This window comes from Puma concolor, chromosome B3, assembly GCF_028749965.1.
Source record: "Puma concolor isolate L17-30 chromosome B3, mPumCon1.1.hap2, whole genome shotgun sequence".
Classification (NCBI taxonomy): Eukaryota; Metazoa; Chordata; class Mammalia; order Carnivora; family Felidae; genus Puma; species Puma concolor.
Genome location: NC_141672.1, coordinates 107,508,924 through 107,527,702, shown reverse-complemented (window position 1 = coordinate 107,527,702; position 18,779 = coordinate 107,508,924). Strand labels below are relative to the sequence as shown.

The 18,779-nt window shown below is 40.6% G+C and overlaps 2 protein-coding genes across 10 annotated transcripts in view; one reads left to right on the top strand and one right to left on the bottom strand.

Annotated features, from left to right (window-relative positions):
• The window catches only part of CA12 (carbonic anhydrase 12), a 51,550-nt gene extending 47,710 nt beyond the window's left edge, over window positions 1-3,840 (top strand). For 3 of the 5 annotated variants that reach the window (XM_086710874.1, XM_086710872.1, XM_086710870.1), the window contains 2 exons: window positions 319-406; window positions 1,259-3,840. In XM_086710874.1, coding sequence (XP_086567000.1) covers window positions 319-406; window positions 1,259-1,331 — 161 coding nt within the window. In that variant the 3' untranslated portion in view covers window positions 1,332-3,840. The remainder of the gene's footprint in view (window positions 1-318; window positions 407-1,258) is intronic. The other 2 variants (XM_086710873.1, XM_086710871.1) reach the window with 1 other exon arrangement.
• Window positions 1-18,779, bottom strand: part of APH1B (aph-1B gamma-secretase subunit) — a 140,373-nt gene that overhangs the window by 77,509 nt on the left and 44,085 nt on the right. The window lies entirely within an intron of this gene.

Here is an 18,779-nt window from a genome sequence, read left to right as displayed (position 1 = left end):
GGGCCCCACTCCAGACTGAATCAGTCTCTGATGGTTGGGCTCAAAAAAAGTCTACATTTAAACAAGCTCTTCAGATGATCCTGGTATAAGTTTGAGAACCCTTGAAGAGTCACTACAGTTTGCAAATGCCGCCCCCCGCCCCCAAGTACTCCAGCCAGTTCTGCTGAGCCAAAGACCAGAACCTGAGAACAGAAATAGGGAAATGACACCTTTCTGTGGCAGATTATACAGCTGTCACATGACTTCACATCCATGTGCCATGGGATGAGACGCAGGGGAAGGGAGGAAGGTAATTTGTGTTCATTGCCTCTTCACCAGGCATCATCCTTTCAGTGGCCCTGGCTGGCGTTCTTGGCATCTGCGTTGTCCTGGCAGTGTCCATTTGGCTTTTCAGAAGAAAGAAGAGGTAGGAGCTGGTTTTGGTTCTAAATGACAGTGGGTAGCTTATTTGTCCATGAGGACTGATCTGTCTGGAAAGGCAGCCTGCAGAACGAAGGGCCCCTGTCACCCGTTCCAACACTTATCCTACGGGTGCTGTTTCCAGAACACAATTGCCCCTCGCATCCTCTGCAGGAGATGCTGGTCATTTAAGGATCCTTATGCTCAGAGCTGGAGGTGTGTCTGCCAGCCTTGCTGCACCAGCTAATACCTCAGACAAGAGACAAGTCTCTCGACTGGGGCGCGGGAGGCCCCATTTGGCTAAATACAAGCTGCAAGGCTGTCTCCGTTCTAAATCTGATTTTTCTTCTCTGAACCCCAAAAGAAAAAAGAAGGAAAACCTGATTCATCACTCACATTAGCTATTAATGCCCGTTGCTCATGTTTTTATTGTCATGTTTGGTTTTTATAAAATCTATTTCTTCTGGCATTTGTAACAAAAGTTTCCAGGAGCTTTGTTACACACAATCAAAGGTTTGAAGTCAGGGTAGTCATGAGACCTTCTTCAAAATGCAGGTCTAGTATTGTCAGCTGTTAAAAGAGAACAGTTGCAGATTCCTGGGCCCCACTCCAGACTGAATCAGTCTCTGATGGTTGGGCTCAAAAAAAGTCTACGTTTAAACAAGCTCTTCAGATGAGGTTCCTTTTTGGTTGATGCTTTATTTGGGGGCATTCCTCCCAAGAGTGACAGAACTGGGGAAAGGTCCCTAAGAAAGGAATCTGACCCCTAAAATTCATCTTATTTCATAGCTGAGTCAGGCTACTCTCTGCCTGTTTCTTCTCTTTAACTGAGACTAAACGTGTGTTCTTCCTGTTCCAGTAGTAAAAAAGGTGACAACAAAGGAGTCATTTACAAACCGGCCATCAAGAAGGAGACCGAAGCTCATGCCTGAGGCCCCAGAACTCCCAGGCACGTCCAAGGAAGGACTCTGGTTTGGACTCTACACAATGTGGCTCCCTAGACACTTGAAATACCTGAGGTTCTCTGACGCTCAACCCACAAACACTCCAGACCCATGGGGGAGCTTCTTGGTGGGTGCCCTGCCATCCTGATGCCACGGCCACCGGCCAGTGCGATGCATGGATGGGAATAACTCACCAAGGAGGCAGAAACTCTGAGTCTGCTTCAGCTGTGTGGACCATTAAGTTGTCTGGATTCTGGGGGCACAAGCCAGGTCACTCACTGGGGGCTGTTAGTGACTGTAAAACATTCTGACCCAGGGATTCACCTGAGTGTGATTTCAAGGATCCTGGAAATCCTGCTTCTTGTCGAAGCTTTCAGACCTGGATGTGCACTCTCTGCTTAGGATTTGCTTTTGAGACTCAGTTTCTTTCCTCAGGGAAGGGGTTGTTGTTCTCCTCTGATTTCCTCCTGCTATGACAAAAGCTTTGGTCTGACCTTACAATTGGAAGGAAGAATGATTCAGGAAGGGTCAAGGTATCAGAGACAAAAGAAAACAAGAGAGATTCTTTGAAACACAGTAGAGGCATTTCCAAAGTCCTGTACTTTGGTTCAAATGTAGCGAAGGGACCTGAGAGGGAGAGAATGAGAAGACAGCTAAGGTCTGGAGGAACCTCACTTTGGAGTCAGAAGTTGTCTGTCAAGCCGTTAAGTGTGAGAAGGACAGAATATTAAGGTCAAGCCCAGACTCCTGTCAGTGGGGCAGTTATGCTTTGTACTCCACACACTTTATACATGATTAGGCTATTCCTTGAAAATGTGTTGTTGCTTTCTCTCTCCTAGACATGAGTTCTGAGATGACCCAAACTGCTTTTGACTCTACAGGAAACAGGCAGATGCAAAACGATTGAAGAGCTTCATCTCGTTTGCCCAAATTTCATTTCTGCCACTTCTGTGGTATCTCTAGTGCCTAGCTGGATGGAATGGGGACTTCTTACTTCTCTGACTTGGGGGATATTGAGTTAAAATCGGGGGGAGGGCTTGGTTAAAATCTGTTTTCGAGCTATGAAAGCGGGAAGTTATCTGTGCAGGGTGGGGGCACCACGGTATTTAGGGACCAATAATAATGGAATGTTACAAAGATTCTTCATGGTCTTCCACTCAAGTCGCAGTTTCTGAAAAGACTTAACTCTTTCCTAGATGTTAAGAGCCCCATGGAGATCAGTTAGTTCCATGACTGAGAAGGAGCTTCCAGCACCAACCTCTCATGGCCAGCACCTTGCAGTTCACAGACAGCTTTCTGATTCCTGGTCTCATTTTGACAGCATGGAATGTCCTATCAAAGCACAGATTTCTTTATAACATCTTTTTCCTTCTACTCCTCTCTCTGACTCTGAGAAGTCTTTTCCCTTTTCTACTGTCATGACTTTTTGTAGCGATGGCAAGCCCCGTGGCTTTGTAGCTAGTTTGCTAAACAAAGTTATGAAAGACCTAATGGACACTCAGATGTGTGTGGATGAGAACTCTGACAGCTTTGGAGCCTGGAGCAGCATCCCAACCTTGCCATTAGCATGCCTGATGCTGATCAAATGACAGTAGGGACAGCCCTCATGACAGAGCAATGTGACTTAGGGGATGCTTTCTTGGCCTTGGCCCAAAGTTGTCTATCAGAAACCAACATAAACCACTCCAGAGCCATGGGAATGTCTCTCTATACCTTTTATGAACAAATTTTGTAAGAGAACAAAGAGATCATCATACCTGGCATGACAGCTGCTCAACGAAAGGGAGATCTACTGAGCCATGAAAACTGGCATTTTTCCTGCCCTGTGGCTGAGATAAAGCAACACTAGGGAGGCAGGCAGAAGGCTCCAAGAATCAACACTGTCAACTTCCATGTGAATCATTATGGGACCTCTGAGGACCCAGCAGCTTTGGAATTGGGAAGCCTTTCTTCAGATTCTCCCTCCTTCCACTGACACCAGTGGCCACTACAGGAACCCAGACTGTGGTGTGTGACGCTCTTCTGTCTCCCATGCACCTGGTGGAGGGCCCCGGTGCTGTGCTGGGTGCACAGCAGGCAGAGATCACAAAAACCAGGCACAGACTGGGAAAGGGACACACGGAAGGCCCTGGCTTCTTTGCTTCACCAACGGATAACCTGAGTTTCTGTATTCTGTTTCTTTAGTGCCATCTGGTAAAAACAGTAACTTATACTTGTTTCTTTAATAGACATTCTAGGATTTTGCTGCATTGACTATTAACCCTATTTCAAGTTCAGACCTTAGATTCTTCTCCCCTTTGCTAAACTCTCTGAAGTCCTCCTGAGCACCGCTGGGGAGCAGTGGGGTCTGCAGCACCCCTCCATTCCTGTGCCATGGATGGATCATGGGCCACTGTGATGATGACGTTTAGCACTTCTGTATTTATTGTAAGAATGATTGTAATGAAGACCTATACTATAAATACGAGAAATTATAAATAAAATGTTTTTCACATCAGGCTGATTTTTTGGAGGTGAGGCTAAGCATTACTGTTGGCAAAGCACTTTGTAGTTCCTGGTCTATGGTGACACGTAACTGATCATAATGATGTCACCTGCATCCAGGTCTTAGAACCCGGCTCCAAAGGAAAATACACCGATGCATTTAATCATTTTACTAAGGAAGGAGGCCTATGGTATGTGCAGTAAAGTCCTAGGATCACACAGCTGCTTAGGGAGTACAGCTGGGAAGTTTAGAATAATCAGGGAAACGCTCAGAGAGAAGCGGGTATCTGAGCTGTGCCTTAAAGAATACGTCACATTTGAACAGATGGATGGAAAGAGGGAGGCATTCCTAACCAAAGTGACATGAATATAGAGAATGGGTCTTAGTAGCTATTGCACTTAGTAGGTTGGTAGCCGCTTTAGCTTGCCTGCTACCTATTTTGGTTTTTTTTTTCAAAACATGCTATCGCCTTCCATATAATTTTTATCTAATTCCAGATTTCATATTCTGGTTTGCTAAAAGAGGCAGTCTTGTACCGGTTACAAAATTGTTTGAGTTATTTAGAAAAGCTTCCAGTCTTCACTTTAGTTGTCCAACGATGGAAATAGATGAACTGTCCAAGGATAATTTTGCTCCAGTAGGTGATAAAAAAACAGTGGACCCAGCTTTCGAATAGAAACACTATAAACCCCTCCAGGTTCTGACGGTCTCTTGGTCAGAACACAGGGATTCTTCAGTTTGCCCCCTTTAGCATCCTTCTGGGGTGAGGACAGGTGAAGCGAGGCATACACAGAGTGCCTGTGACTCTCATTCCCATTGGGGCTGGGGCGACAGGGGAGGGGAGGCTGGGGCGAGCAACAGAAATCATCTCCCTCGTCTCTCCATAGCCTCTCTCCCCATTCCCTGAACTCAAGATTCATCAGGGTTGATGATCAGGGATGTGAGGTGGCAAGAGCCATGGGATGCCAGGTGACACTCAAGTCCTTCTTCAGGTTGGCCATTACCTCCTCTTGTAAATCCAGCTATATGGACATTCTGGAGCACAAAGCCCAACAGAATACAAGACAACATAATGCAAGACACATGAACATTCACAGTAGCCACACCTCCCAAAAGGAAAAAAGTGGGTCCAAAACACTACACTTTGTAATCAATATTTTGATATGAGGTTATTTTCATTCTTTTTTCCTGTAGTAAGTCTTTGAAACCTAGAGTGTATTTTTACATTTACACCACATCTTGATTCAGATGCTGAACTTTCATTGAAAATATTTGATCTGTATTTAGATTTGACAAAATTACAGTTAAAAAGCAGATTCACATGCCAGGAGTTGCTCCAAACACACTTAAAAGTTTTCCAAATAACTGAATCAATTATCAGCTTTTAAATTTACAGTGATTAAAGTAAAATAAATCAGGGGCACCTCGGTGGCTCAGCTGGTTAAGTGTCTTTGGCTAAGGTCATCTCATGGTTTGAGAGTTCAGGTCCTGTATCAGGCTCTCTGCTGTCAGCACAGAGCCAGCTTCAGATCCTCTGTTCCCCTCTCTCCCTCCTCCACTTGTTCTCTTTCTTTCTCTCTCTCAAAAATACACATTAAAAAAAAAAAAAAAGGAAAATACATCAAGTTTTTTCTCAGTTTCATTAGACACATCCTAAGTGCTCAGTAGCCACATATGGCCAGAGGCCAGCACAACCACTGTGCAGATATGGACCGCTCACCTCCTGGGACATACCCTTTGTGAGAGTTAGACCTAGAGAACTTTCATGCAAAATCAACCTAAGAACAAAGTTTTGAGGGACAAGGGATGGGGGATGAGAGAAAGAAAATGGGGGAATCCAGGTGGGTGGATATGGACGACAGAAGAAAAGAGGGCAGACAGAAAATCAGGACAAGGTGAACAGAGCAGCAGACCTTAGGCATAGATCTTCTTTCCCTCACACCTCTTCTTGTAGCTCCATGGGGGCTCCCAGCCCTCCTCACCCTGGCAATGTCCCCTGGCCAGGCCCTGGGGTCCAGGTGCTCAGTAGTGACTCCAACTAGGGCATTCTGGTGACTTTGCAGGAGTTTGAGCTAAAGGCACAAGGATGCCTGGTTAACCTGTTAGGGGACCTTGCTGCACTTCCCTGGCCAAGTTCCAGGTGCTAACTCCCCTCTTCCCACCCCCGCCCCCCCCACCTCCCCGACAACATCCTCTTCCTGATCTCAGAGTCCCAACATTGCTGCTTTGTGTCCACTCTTCCAGTCCTGGCCAGCCTGAAGAGAGCAAATGCCTGAAACCCGAGTTCCTTGAACTGTCAGCTGGGCCTGGCCCCTCATATTGGAAGGGGCTATAAGTTGCCTTCCATTCAGGTGTGGGGAGAAGTCTTGAGACAAGAGGAAAGGAGACCTCTGGAGAGGCCTGCTGGGAAGCAGAGGTGCCCACCGCACATTCTGGCATTGCCATCTATGTCTACATTGTACACAGCCTGGCAGGAGTGCATGATCCTCTATGGTCATCTGGCTCAGACTCCACTACGAGAGGGTGGGAGAGAAGGCATAAGGCCCAGACAGTGCTGGAGAGGAGGGGCCCCATGCTCTACCTGTGCCTTTTCATTTTATATTGAATGGGTAGGGATAAGGGCCACAGTGCCTTGTAATAGAATTATTCACCATAAACAAATCATTGCAACCAGGTCAGCATATTGTTATGACTGCAAGTCAACCAGGGAGGCTTCAGTAAGTCTCCCACCTGTATATCCTAGACTGAACCTACCTTCACTCCATTATCTCACAACCCAGGGAAAGAGGAAACACTGCCCTTGTAAGTAGGAAACCAAACCAGGGCTCTTGCTCTGGGCTAAGTTGACACAGCTCCTGCGGCTCTAGGATCTGCAGTGACAGTATGGTCTGCCCTTCGCAGCTCCAGTGACATGAAAACACCTTCTTATAATAGAACGTACTATGCTTATCTCAATCATGCCACAACCTCATAAAGCCCCAAAGGCTAAAGGCAATAAAGGCATTTGTGCCAACAATTTCTGGGAAGTCAACAACCACCTCCTGCCTCCACTCTGCTTGGTCATATTAACCCCTGGCCTCTGTTCAGGAAAAGTCGGTCCAAAGGTTGCCAACTGCAAGTAGAAAAAGGAGTCAGCACAGCTCCTGGGATGTAACCCTCACCTCTTACTTCTGCAAACCAAATGTGTCCCAAGGATACATTCATTGAACTTTCTCTATCTGACGGCTGAACTGGAGAGAAGGAATAAATACACACGTGTGCACATGCACACACACACATACACACACACACTTTAATTCCATTTGTATAAAATTCTAAAAAGTGCAAAATAAACTATAGTGATAGCAGATCAGTTGTCGCCTAGGGATGAGGTGGGGGTGGAAGGTGGGGGAGGAAGGGATTACAAAGGGGTACCAGAAACTGGTGAGGTGATGGATACGTTCATTATCCTGTTTGCGGTGATGGTTTCTCCGCATAGGTCAAAACTGGTCAAATTTTACACTTTAAATGTGCGCCCACACACAGCCAAATGACACCCTGCCCTGTCCTGGAGTTTCCATTGAGAGCTTATCCTCCTGGTCCATCTAGAAGAAGCCTGCCCAGGACTGGCACCTTCCCTGGGACCCACCCTGTGGGTGGGAGCCCAGGAAGAAGTGTGCTCTCTATTCACATGATCAGCTATGACCTCTTGATACTGGAAGTCAAAGTCATTGTTTCTGCTTGACTTCACTAGTATCAAATATTAACTTTTAATTACCTGCAATGAAGACAACAAACACAGGGCTACAGGTTCAAGGACAGATGCAGACCTCTATAGGAACTTTGTGTCAGTGATGACAGGGTCTACTACCTTCTCTACAAGAAGCAAAGACTCTCCTGGTGAGTCAGGTAATATAACCAGTTCATTCGTCTGCTGAAACTAGTTTCCCAAGATACCTAGACATGCAACAAGAGATCTCATGCACCTTAGTTTCCTTCCTTCCCAGCCACCCAACACATAACCATTTGAAAAGTTTTCCTGGGACGCCTGGGTGGCTCAGTTGGTTAAGTGTCCAACTTTGGCTCAGGTCGTGATCTCATGGTTCGTGGTTTTGAGCCCCGTGTCCGGCTCTGTGCTGACAGTGCAGAGCCTTGAGCCTGCTTTGGCTTCTCTGTCTCCCTCTCTTTCTCTGCCCTCCCCTGCTTACGCTCTGTCACTCTCTCAAAAATAAACATTTTAAAAAATTAAGAAAAAAGTTTTCCTAAATAACGTACAATCTTTCATGGAGTTGGACAAGCATGCTTTGGAGCTTATCACCTTCTCTTAGCCACTGGGTGAAATCTGGATTAATCTCCTGTGATACTGTAATATAATAATAAATACGTGTTTGGTCTTTGTTCCCAGTTCCTGGTACAGAGATCCCAAATGTTATTCATAATAAGTCCCTTTAAGCCATACCTAAATTTATGCTAAAGAGGTGATGCTTGGAGGATGGGATACTGGTTGCCGGAGGAACCAGCCATGTGATTAGAAGGTTGGAACTTTCAGCCCTATCCTCTGACCTCCAGGGGAGTACTGGGAATTGAGTTCAATCACCAATAGCCAATGACTTAATCAATCATACCTATATAATGGGACCTCCACAGAAACTCTAAACCATGGGGTGCAGAGAGCTTCCAACACCTGGAGGTGCTGGGAAGGTGGTACACCCAGTGAGGACACGGAAGCTCTGTGCCCCTTCCCCATACCTTGACCTATGTACCTCTCTATCTGGCTGTTCATCTGTATTCTTTGTAATATCCTTTATAATTAGGCAGTCAATATAAGTAAATGTTTCCCTGAATTTTGTGAGCTGTTCCAGCAAATCATCAGACCTGAGAAGAGAGCCATGGAAACTTACAACTTATACCTGGTCAGAAGTACAAGTGACAATCTGGGACAAACTGGTGTCAGACAAACTGGTGTTTGAAGTGGGGGCAGTCTTGTGGGATTGAGCCTTTAACCTGTGGGTCTGGGGAGTTAGTTAGAAATGAGTTAAATTATAGAACATGTACACAGTATCCACTGAGAACTGTAGAATTGCTTGGTGTGGAAAACCTCACACATTTTGTCAGAACAGCATTTTCCTTGATCTCTCCTCTATCATTCAAAGTAATTTCCAACTGCCTTCCTTTCTCACACCTCCTTATTCAAAAGCAAAAATTTAATGAATAACTACTGTCTGCTACGCATAGATTAAGTGATGGAGATTCAAACATGATTTAGATAGAGTTCCTATATTCAGTGATAATTGGTATCACAGTCTCTTCTGGGGAAGCAAGCAGAAAACACTAAACATAATATAAAGAAGAGTAATATGAAAAGAATACTATGTACCTATCAACAGAAGAATGGATAAACAAATTGTATATCCAAAAGATGGAATGGTATTTAGCAAAAAGTTGTAAATTACTGATATACACAAAAACATGGATCAGTTTCAGAAAATTATGTTGGATGAAAGAAGTCAGACACAAAAGAGTACATTTAGTGTTATTCCATTTATATGAAGTTCAAAACAAGTGAAACTAATCTATGGCGATAGAAGTTGTAACTGGCAATTACCTCTGGGGTGAATAGACTAGAAAGGAGCATGAGGAAACCACCTGGGGAAAGGCAATGTTCTATATCTTGATAGATGTGATGTTCACCAAATAGGTGTATCCGTTTGTCAAAACTCATCCAATTGTATACTCTAAATCTGTGCATTTTATCATATGTAAATTATTCCTTGATTTAAGAAAATACATGCTGAAGGATAACAGTGGAGAAAGCCATTTGTTTTGAGTCTAATCAGGAAGGACTTCACAAAGGGTAAAATTTGAGCAGGACCTTGAAGGAGGAATAGGATGCTTTCTGGTTGAAAATGAAAACAAAAGCAAAAAGGTAGAGGTGTGAAAGTCCACAGTGGATAATAAGAGCTCTCAGGGATGTGTTTGAGAACATCTGAGAAACAAAGATAGGGAAAAAGTGGTTGGGATCAGATTGTGAAAGGCCTCGAATGATATCCACTTTCTAATAAGAACAACAAAAATCACGAAAGGGCTTATCATTTTGTCTGATTACAAAAACAATATATGCTAATTAAAAAATACAAATCATATATGTATAAAACCAAAAGTCCCCCATAATCCTAACTCCTAAAATAAAAATTGCTAGTAATTTAGTTTTATCTTTCTGGCTTTTATGTAAGTGTGTGCACATTTTAATATTTATTTTAAATTTTTAATAAAATGGACTAATAGGATACATATTGCATGCTTTACAAGGGCTAGGATCATACCTGTCTACTTTCACTCTTGTATTCTCAGTATCTAGCACAATGCCTAGCCTAAGAAATATGTGCTGAGGGGCGCCTGGGTGGCGCAGTCGGTTAAGCGTCCGACTTCAGCCAGGTCACGATCTCGCGGTCCGTGAGTTCGAGCCCCGCATCAGGCTCTGGGCTGATGGCTCAGAGCCTGGAGCCTGCTTCCGATTCTGTGACTCCCTCTCTCTCTGCCCCTCCCCCCTTCATGCTCTGTCTCTCTCTGTCCCAAAAATAAATAAACGTTGAAAAAAAAAATTAAAAAAAAAAAAAAAAAAAAAGAAATATGTGCTGAATGGAAGAATGGTCTATACCTTGCTTTTGTTTCCTAATAAAACAAAGAACATCCTCATTCTTTTTAATGGCTATAAAGTATTCTGCTCCTTGAGGCAAAGCTGTACTGACAGACATTGCAAATTCCTTACCTTCCAATACTAATGCAAGATCCTTTTGCACTTGGATATATTTTAATAGGATAAATTCCCAGAAAAGGAACTGCTGGCTCAAAATATGCATATCTCAACATTTTATAGATACAATAAATTTTGCTAAATTACCACCCAAAAGGTTGTACTCATTTGCTATCTCACAACATGCTGTTTCCACCATATGTTCAACCACCCTTGATATTATCAATCTTTTGCACCTTTCACAATCTGATAAATCTAAAAATTGTGTTATTTTTTTATTATTAATAGTTTAGCATTTTATTTTATGTTTGTTGGCTATTACATTTACATACTGTGAATTATCTGTTGACCTCCTTTGATCACTTCACTAAATCAGTCATCTTTTTATTTATAGAAGCTTCTTATATATTATAGGTGGCAATTCTTTGTAATATATGCCAAAGATATTTCTCCCAGTCTTCTTCTTTAGGGTATCTTTTGCTGTTTTAAATTTATGCAGTTAAATCCATCCATTTTTCCCCCTTTGTGATTTATAGTAAAGTGCTGAGAAATACTCTATCTACCTTAAGATTATGAAACCACAGTTGACCCGTGAACAGCACAAGTTTGAACTGTGCTGGTCCACTTACAGGCAGATTTTTTTCCATAAATTTATTGAAAAAATTTTGGAGACTTGCAACAATTAAAAAAAACTTAGACAACTGCATAGCCTAGAAATATAAAAAAAATTAAGAAAATGTTAGGTATGTCATGCATACAAAAGATGTAGATAATGGTCTACTTTATCATTTATTTCCATGAAAAATACACAAATCTATCATAAAAAGTTAAAGTTTACCTACATGGCGCCATTAGTCAGGAGAAATGTAAACACACAAAAATGCAGCATTAAATCTTAACTGCATAAAATTAACTGCAATACATAACGTACTACTGTAATAGTTCACAGCCACCTCCTGTTGCTATTGAGGTGGACTCAAGCTTCGCAAGCATCTGCTTAAAACGCTGTGTGACGCTAATCGTCTCTGCATGACCAATTTACCTCTCCAGTATTTTTGCGTATCACAGTAAAAAGTGATCTCTCTCAGGTCTCACATAGTTTTCATTATGTTTAGTGCAATACTATAAACCTGGAATACCACTACAGGACCCTTCTGAAATACCACTAAGTAATGCTGGAAACATTGCCAAGAAACAGAAGTCACGACATTACAAGAAAAAGTGGAATTGCACCATACTTTGAGGTCTGCAGCTGCGGTTGCCTGCTTTTTCAAGGCAAATTAATCCAGTGTAAGGACCATTGTGGGAAACAACAACAACAACAAAACCAAAATTCACAAAGCTGTCACTGCAGCTATGCCAGCAGGTGCAAAAAATCTTGCACTTTTTTGCAAAACACCTTTATCTTGTACTGAAAATGCACCCTTAATGTGAGTGCAGGCTTGCTATAAGAAAGGCATTCCTATATACTCTAATCATGATTTGAGAAAAAGAAAAGTGATTATGTGACAACTCAGAGCAAAAGGAAGGTGAAGGATCGAAAGCTGGAAAATTTAATGCCAGCAGAGTGGTTTGATACTTTTAGAAAGAGGTTTGGCTTAAAAAGTGTCAAGATAACAAGAGAAACAGCTTCTGCCAACCAAGAGGCAACAGATGAGCTCCTAGTCACTGTTAAGAAAATCACTGTTGAAAAAAGAATTATCTGCCTGAACAGGTTTTTAATACAGACAAAAGTGCCCTATTCTAGGGGGGAAGAAAAAGCCACAAAGGGCATTTCTTAATAAAGAATTAAGCAACGGGATTTAAGGCAGGAAGGAATAGGCTACCTCTACTGTTCTGTGCAGATGCAGTCAGGGTTGTCCTTATCTGTAATGCTACTCAGCTCAGAGCCTTTAAGGGAAAAAAAGACCAGGTGCCAATCTTTTGGTTATACGACACAAGGACAACAGAACTCTTTTTCTGGATTGGTTCCATCAATGTTCCTGAAGTTAGGGAGCACCCTGCCAGTAAGTGACAGCCAGGCTTTTTTTTTTTAAATGTTTATTTTTTTTTGTAATCTCTACACCCAATGTGGGGCTTGAACTCACCACCCCAAGATCAAGAACTGCATGCTGTTCCTACTGAGCCAGACAGGATCTCTAGTAAGTGACTGCCTTTTAAAGTTCTTATGATACTGGACAATGTCCCTACTCACCCAGAACTCCATGAGCTCAACACAGAAGGCATCAAAGTGGTTTACTTACCCACAAACACAATTATCTCTAATTCAGTCTCTAGATCAGGGGGTCATTAAGACCTTTAGGGTTCATTATACATAATACTCTATGGAAAGGATTGTCAACACTATGGAAAAGAACCCTGAAAGGGAAAACATTATGAAAGTCTGGAAGGGTCACATCATCGAAGATTCAATCATTGTTATAGAAAAAGCCATGAAAGCATCAAGCCAGGAACAATAAATTCCTGCTGGAGAAAGCTGTGCTCAGATGTTAAACATGACTTCAAAGGATTTACAACAGGGCCAGTCCTAGAGATTATATATGGCAAAAAAAAGGTGGAGGGTGAGAGTTTCAAGGATCTTAGAGAAATTCAAGAGCTAATAGACACCACACCAGAAAAATGAACAGAAGACAACTTGATGGAAATGAATGCTTTGGAACTAGTGCCAGATGATGAGGAAGGAGACAAAGAAGGAGTCACAGAAGCCAGAAAACAAGTGGATGTTAGACAATCTGGCAGAAGGGTTCTGATTATTCAAGACTGCTTGTGACTTCTACAACATGGACCCTTCTACGATACAGGCACTGAAACTAAAACAAACGGTGGAAAAACAATTGATACTGGATAGAAACATTTTTAGAGAAATGAAAATACAAAAAGTCAGAAATTGCGATGCATTTCTATAAAGTTACACTGAGTGTGCCTGCCTCTCCTGCCTCCCCTTTGACCTCTTCCACCTCTGCCAGCCCTGAGATAGCAAGACCGATCCTTCCTTTCTCCACCTCCTCAGCCTACTCAATGTGAAGATGACGAGGATGAAGACCTTTATGGTGATTCACTTCCACTTAATAATCAATCATGCTGGGGTGCCTGGGTGGCGCAGTCGGTTAAGCGTCCGACTTCAGCCAGGTCACGATCTCGCAGTCCGTGAGTTCGAGCCCCACGTCAGGCTCTGGGCTGATGGCTCGGAGCCTGGAGCCTGTTTCCGATTCTGTGTCTCCCTCTCTCTCTGCCCCTCTCCCGTTCATGCTCTGTCTCTCTCTGTCCCAAAAATAAATAAACGTTGAAACAAAAATTTAATAAAAAAATAAATAAAAATAAATAAAAAAAAAATAATCAATCATGCTGTACAGCCAACAAACTTACGTGTTATGTATATATGTGAGTGTCTTCATATGAAAATCTAACAACTGTACAATAATTGTGTGAGACATTTTGTGTCACCATTACCATCATTGCCTAAGTGTTCATCATGTAGAACACTGCATGTGAAGCCTGTATGGGAGTGGAGAGCCTATCCTCACATAGGCATAAGGTGAGTGATATTTAACATAGAAGTTAATAATGTGTTAGTTTTCTGTTTTATAATTTTGCTTTCAGGAATTACAGTATGCTTCTTATAATTAGAGAAACTGCATATCAGCCTATCATCACAAGCGTTTTTTTTTTTTAGCAACAATATTTCCAATACTGTATTATGAATATGACTGTAATACTGTAAGCCATAATAATCTTATAACAATTAATTCATCAGAGTGTAGGCTAGGCTACCATGAAGCAATCTTATTGATTACATAAAAATATGGTTACCATAAAGCAATCATATTGCTGCTTCTCAATGCATGAGTTCTTATACCTGTAAATAAATGAGTTTCTTTTTCACATTATCTTTTCATTTTTGATGTCTAGTGTTAGTAATACATATAACATTTACAGTGTTTTGTATCATTTAAGGCAATATTGATGTAGGTACTGACAATTCATCTTGTAAACAGATGATGTAAACTTACAATGTAAACTTACGGTACAGTACTATAAATGTATTTTCTCTTATAATTTTTTTCAATTTTTTTTATTTTTTAAAATTTACATCCAAATTAGTTAGCATATAGTGCAACAATGATTTCAGAAATAGATTCCTTAATTCCCCTTACCCATTTAGCCCATCCTCCCTCCCACCACCCCTCCAGTTTGTTCTCCATATTTATGAGTCTCTTCTGTTTTGTCCCCCTCCCTGTTTTTATATTATTTTTGTTTCCCTTTCCTTATGTTCATCTATTTTGTCTCTTAAAGTCCTCATATGAGTGAAGGCATATGATTTTTGCCTTTCTCTAATTTCACTTAGCCTAATACCCTCCAGTTCCATCCATGCAGTTGCAAATGGCAAGATTTCATTCGTTTTGATTGTCGAGTAATACTCCATTGTATATATATATACACCAAATCGTCTTTATCCATTCACCCATCGATGGACATTTGGGCTCTTTCCATACTTTGGCTATTGTCTATAGTATTGTTATAAACACGGGGGTGCATGTGTCCCTTCAAAACAGCACACCTGTATCCCGTGGATAAATGCCTGGTAGTGCAATTGCTGGGTTGTAGGGTAGTTCTGTTTTTAGTTTTTTGAGGAACCTCCATACAGTTTTCCAGAGTGGCTGCACCAGCTTGCATTCCCATTCTCTTATAATTTTTGAATAACATTTTCTTTTCTGTAGCTTACTTTAAGAAAACAGTATGTAATACATATAACACATACAATGTGATAATTGGCTATTTATGTCATCAGTAAGGCTTCCAGTCAACAGTAAGGCTAGTGCTAGTTGAGTTTTTAGGGAGTCAAAAGTCATGCACAGATTTTTCAACTGCATGCAGGGGGCGGGGGAGTCAACACCACTACCCCCCCCACATTTTTCAAGGATCAACTGTAGTCTAATTTTTTTTCTAGTTCTTTTCTAGTTTTACTTCTTGCATTTGAATTTTTAATGTTTAGATTTTGTTTTACAGTAAAAGTGAAAGACCTGGCTGTACATTTTCCCCCCGAATATAATCAAATTATTAAATAGCCCAATTATTGAATAGCTGATTCTTCCCCTGTTAATTTAAAATGCTGATTTTATTATATACTAGATTTTCATATACACATTGGCCTGCTCCTGAATCTTCTATCCATATCCATTACTGTAGATTTATGGTATATTTTGGTAACTAGTATGATAAACACAGAAATACTATAAATATGCTTTATTCTTTGAATAGACCAGGTAAATTAAGAAACAGGATACAAGATTATTTATCACATAAAAAAGCTTCATGTGTGTTAAATAGGCATTCAACATGGAGAATATCCTTTTCATTATGACATTTTGTTCAGTTATTATAGAACAGAAAGTTTTGAGTATAATATTGGTTCCATATTAACTGCCTATAAGCACATGGTCAATAAAACGTATACATTTTTGTACTTCTTTTTTTCCTCTGTGTTTGCTTTGGTTTATTTACTGAATGTAAGTTTATATCTGTTGACTCTAACAACAACAATTTTGGGTTTGTAATTTGAATGTTTTATTACATTTTTATAATAATTCATTTTTGTTGTATTTTACAAAAGTATTGATCTGCAATGAATTAGAAGGTTTTTTTAAAATGGCCCTTCACTACAGTCTGAGAAGCAAACTAGTTCCAGAGAGCCAACCAATTTCAATTTCCAATTGTTTGCTGCTTGTATAGAGAAACATGATTGATTTTTCTATGTTGGTCTTATATCCTATGACCCTACTAAGTTCACTAATTAGTTGTAATCACCTTTCTGTAGCTTCCTTAGGATTTTCTACACTAATAATTCATATTATCTGAAAAAAGAAAATTTCATTTCTTCCTGTTTGATCGATGACTTATTTCCTTTTGTCTTTTTGTACCTCCAGTACAATGTTGAATCAAAGTGGTGAATGTGGACATTCTTGCCTTGTTTTCAATCTTAGTGGAGACAGCATTCAGTACTTTATCATTAGGCATGGCCTTAGACACAGGTTTTACATAGATGTCTTCTTTTCAGGTCAGAGAAATCCCTTTCTATTCCTAGTTTGCTGAGAGTTGTTTAATTTAAAAAAATGGAATTTAGATTTTGTCAAAAGCTTTTTTGGATCTGTTGATATGATCATGTTTGTTTGTTTTAGTCTGTTAACATGGTGAACTGAATGGTATTTATATGTTAAACTAATTTTTTATTATTGGGATAAACTCCATTTGGTCACATGCATTTTATCTTTTTTATATTACTGGATTCAATTTGCCAAAAGACTGTTGAAGATTTTTACATGTTTATACATGATAGATACTGATCTGTAGCTTTTATTTTTGTTTTCCTTTATAATATCTTTGTCTGGTCTTGTTATCATTGGTAATGCTCATAGAATGAACTGGACAGTGTGCCATCCTTCTATTTTGTAGAACAGTTTGTGTAGAATCAGTATTGTTTCCTTCTCCTTTTTTCTTTCTGTGTGGTAGAATTCTCCAATGAAGCCTTCTAGGAATTGGCCTCATGAAAACTACAAATTCAATTTCTTTAATAGAGACAGGGGAATTCTGGTTAGCTCCAATAAGTAAAAAGTTTGGAAGCTGTCGCTCCCATCCTTACAAGAAAACACTAAACCAATTAACAATCAATAATGCTTTGCACTTCTTAGAGAACTGAGTCTCAGGACACGCCACCACCCTGAAATCTTGAAAGACAGGGGAATCTGCAGAGTCACAACTGAGATTTGCTTGCCTAGGGCAGAAGCCACCAGAGTCATAAATAGATAGGGACACTTACAGGCTAATTTTAACAAACTGCTGCAGTCTGAGTGTGTAGTAGCCTAACAGTGAGAAATCCCTAAGACTAGCACACAGTCTTAAGAGGCTCACATTTTTCTAGGTTTTACCTCTAGGAACATGACCACAATCTCATGGACCACCCCCTATGGCTCAGGCAGGGAAAGGGTAAGATCAAATATTGTAAATTATGCCCAGTGTTATCCATAACAAAGACTTACTCTCCACAGAAAAAGACCTTATAAGAGCCTTATCCTACCTGGGGGGAAGGCATTCTTCCCACTCTAGCCCTCTTTGGCTTTCCTGTCTTACCCAGGGGGGTAAAAAGTTAAGAGACGCTTAGTTTAAGGATGCAGGCCCACTACAAAATTGAAATTTATTCTTAAGATTATAGGACACCTTCTTTCTCTTATGTCTTTTACTGTCACACCAATAGGTTTCCAACAAAATAACAGTGGATTATAGCTGAAAGAGCTGTAAGACTTAGACTTTCTTTGACAAGGAGCATATAGAGAAGCCCAAAGTCAAGAGGGGAGACCAAAACAGGACACTAGAGGAATCTGAAGCCTCTGGTACTTAGATCTGCAACAAACATTTAATACAATCCAGCTTCTGCTCAGATTAAAATTTACACTAAAAGCCTATTTCAGTTCCTGTTACTCAATATATGGTGTGCAGGTTTAATAAATAATTATCATAGTCTAAAGAGTTATTCAGATTTTCAATTTCTTCTTGGGTGAGTTGTTAGAGCTATTTGTCCATTTCACCTAAGTTTTTAATTTATTGGCATTAAGTTGTTTATAATATTCTATTTTTATTCAATAAACGTAGGATCTGCAGTGATAGTCATAATTTTTACCCTCTTTTTTTCCCTCACCAATCTGGCCAGAGCTTTATCAATTGTAGTGATTTTCTCAAAGAGCTAGATTTTTGTTTTATTGAAATCCTCCATTGTTTTTCTGCTATGTGATTTTTGCTATTCTTTTCATTATTTCCTTTCTTCTGCTTATTTTGTAAACTTTAGTTTGCTCTTTTTCTAGTTTCTTAAGAAAAAGCTTGAAGTCATCTATTTTAAGCATTCTGACTTACCCAATATAAGCATTTAATACTAAAAATTTCACTCTACTCTTCCCTCAGGTACTTTGCTTTGGCAACTATCCTCCCCATCTCCTGCATCAATCGATTTTCCCTTTCCACTAAATTCCCATCTTCATACAAACATGTTGTTATAATGATAAATTATGGGGGTGGGGGGGGAAGAAAGACACCCTCTGTTGCCCCCTCATACTCCTCAGGCTATCATCCCATTCCCCTACTACAATTATAATGGTTGTCTGTACCCAATATGCTGTGTCTACGTCCTTATCCCCCAATATTTATAACCCACTCCATTTAGGTGTTCATC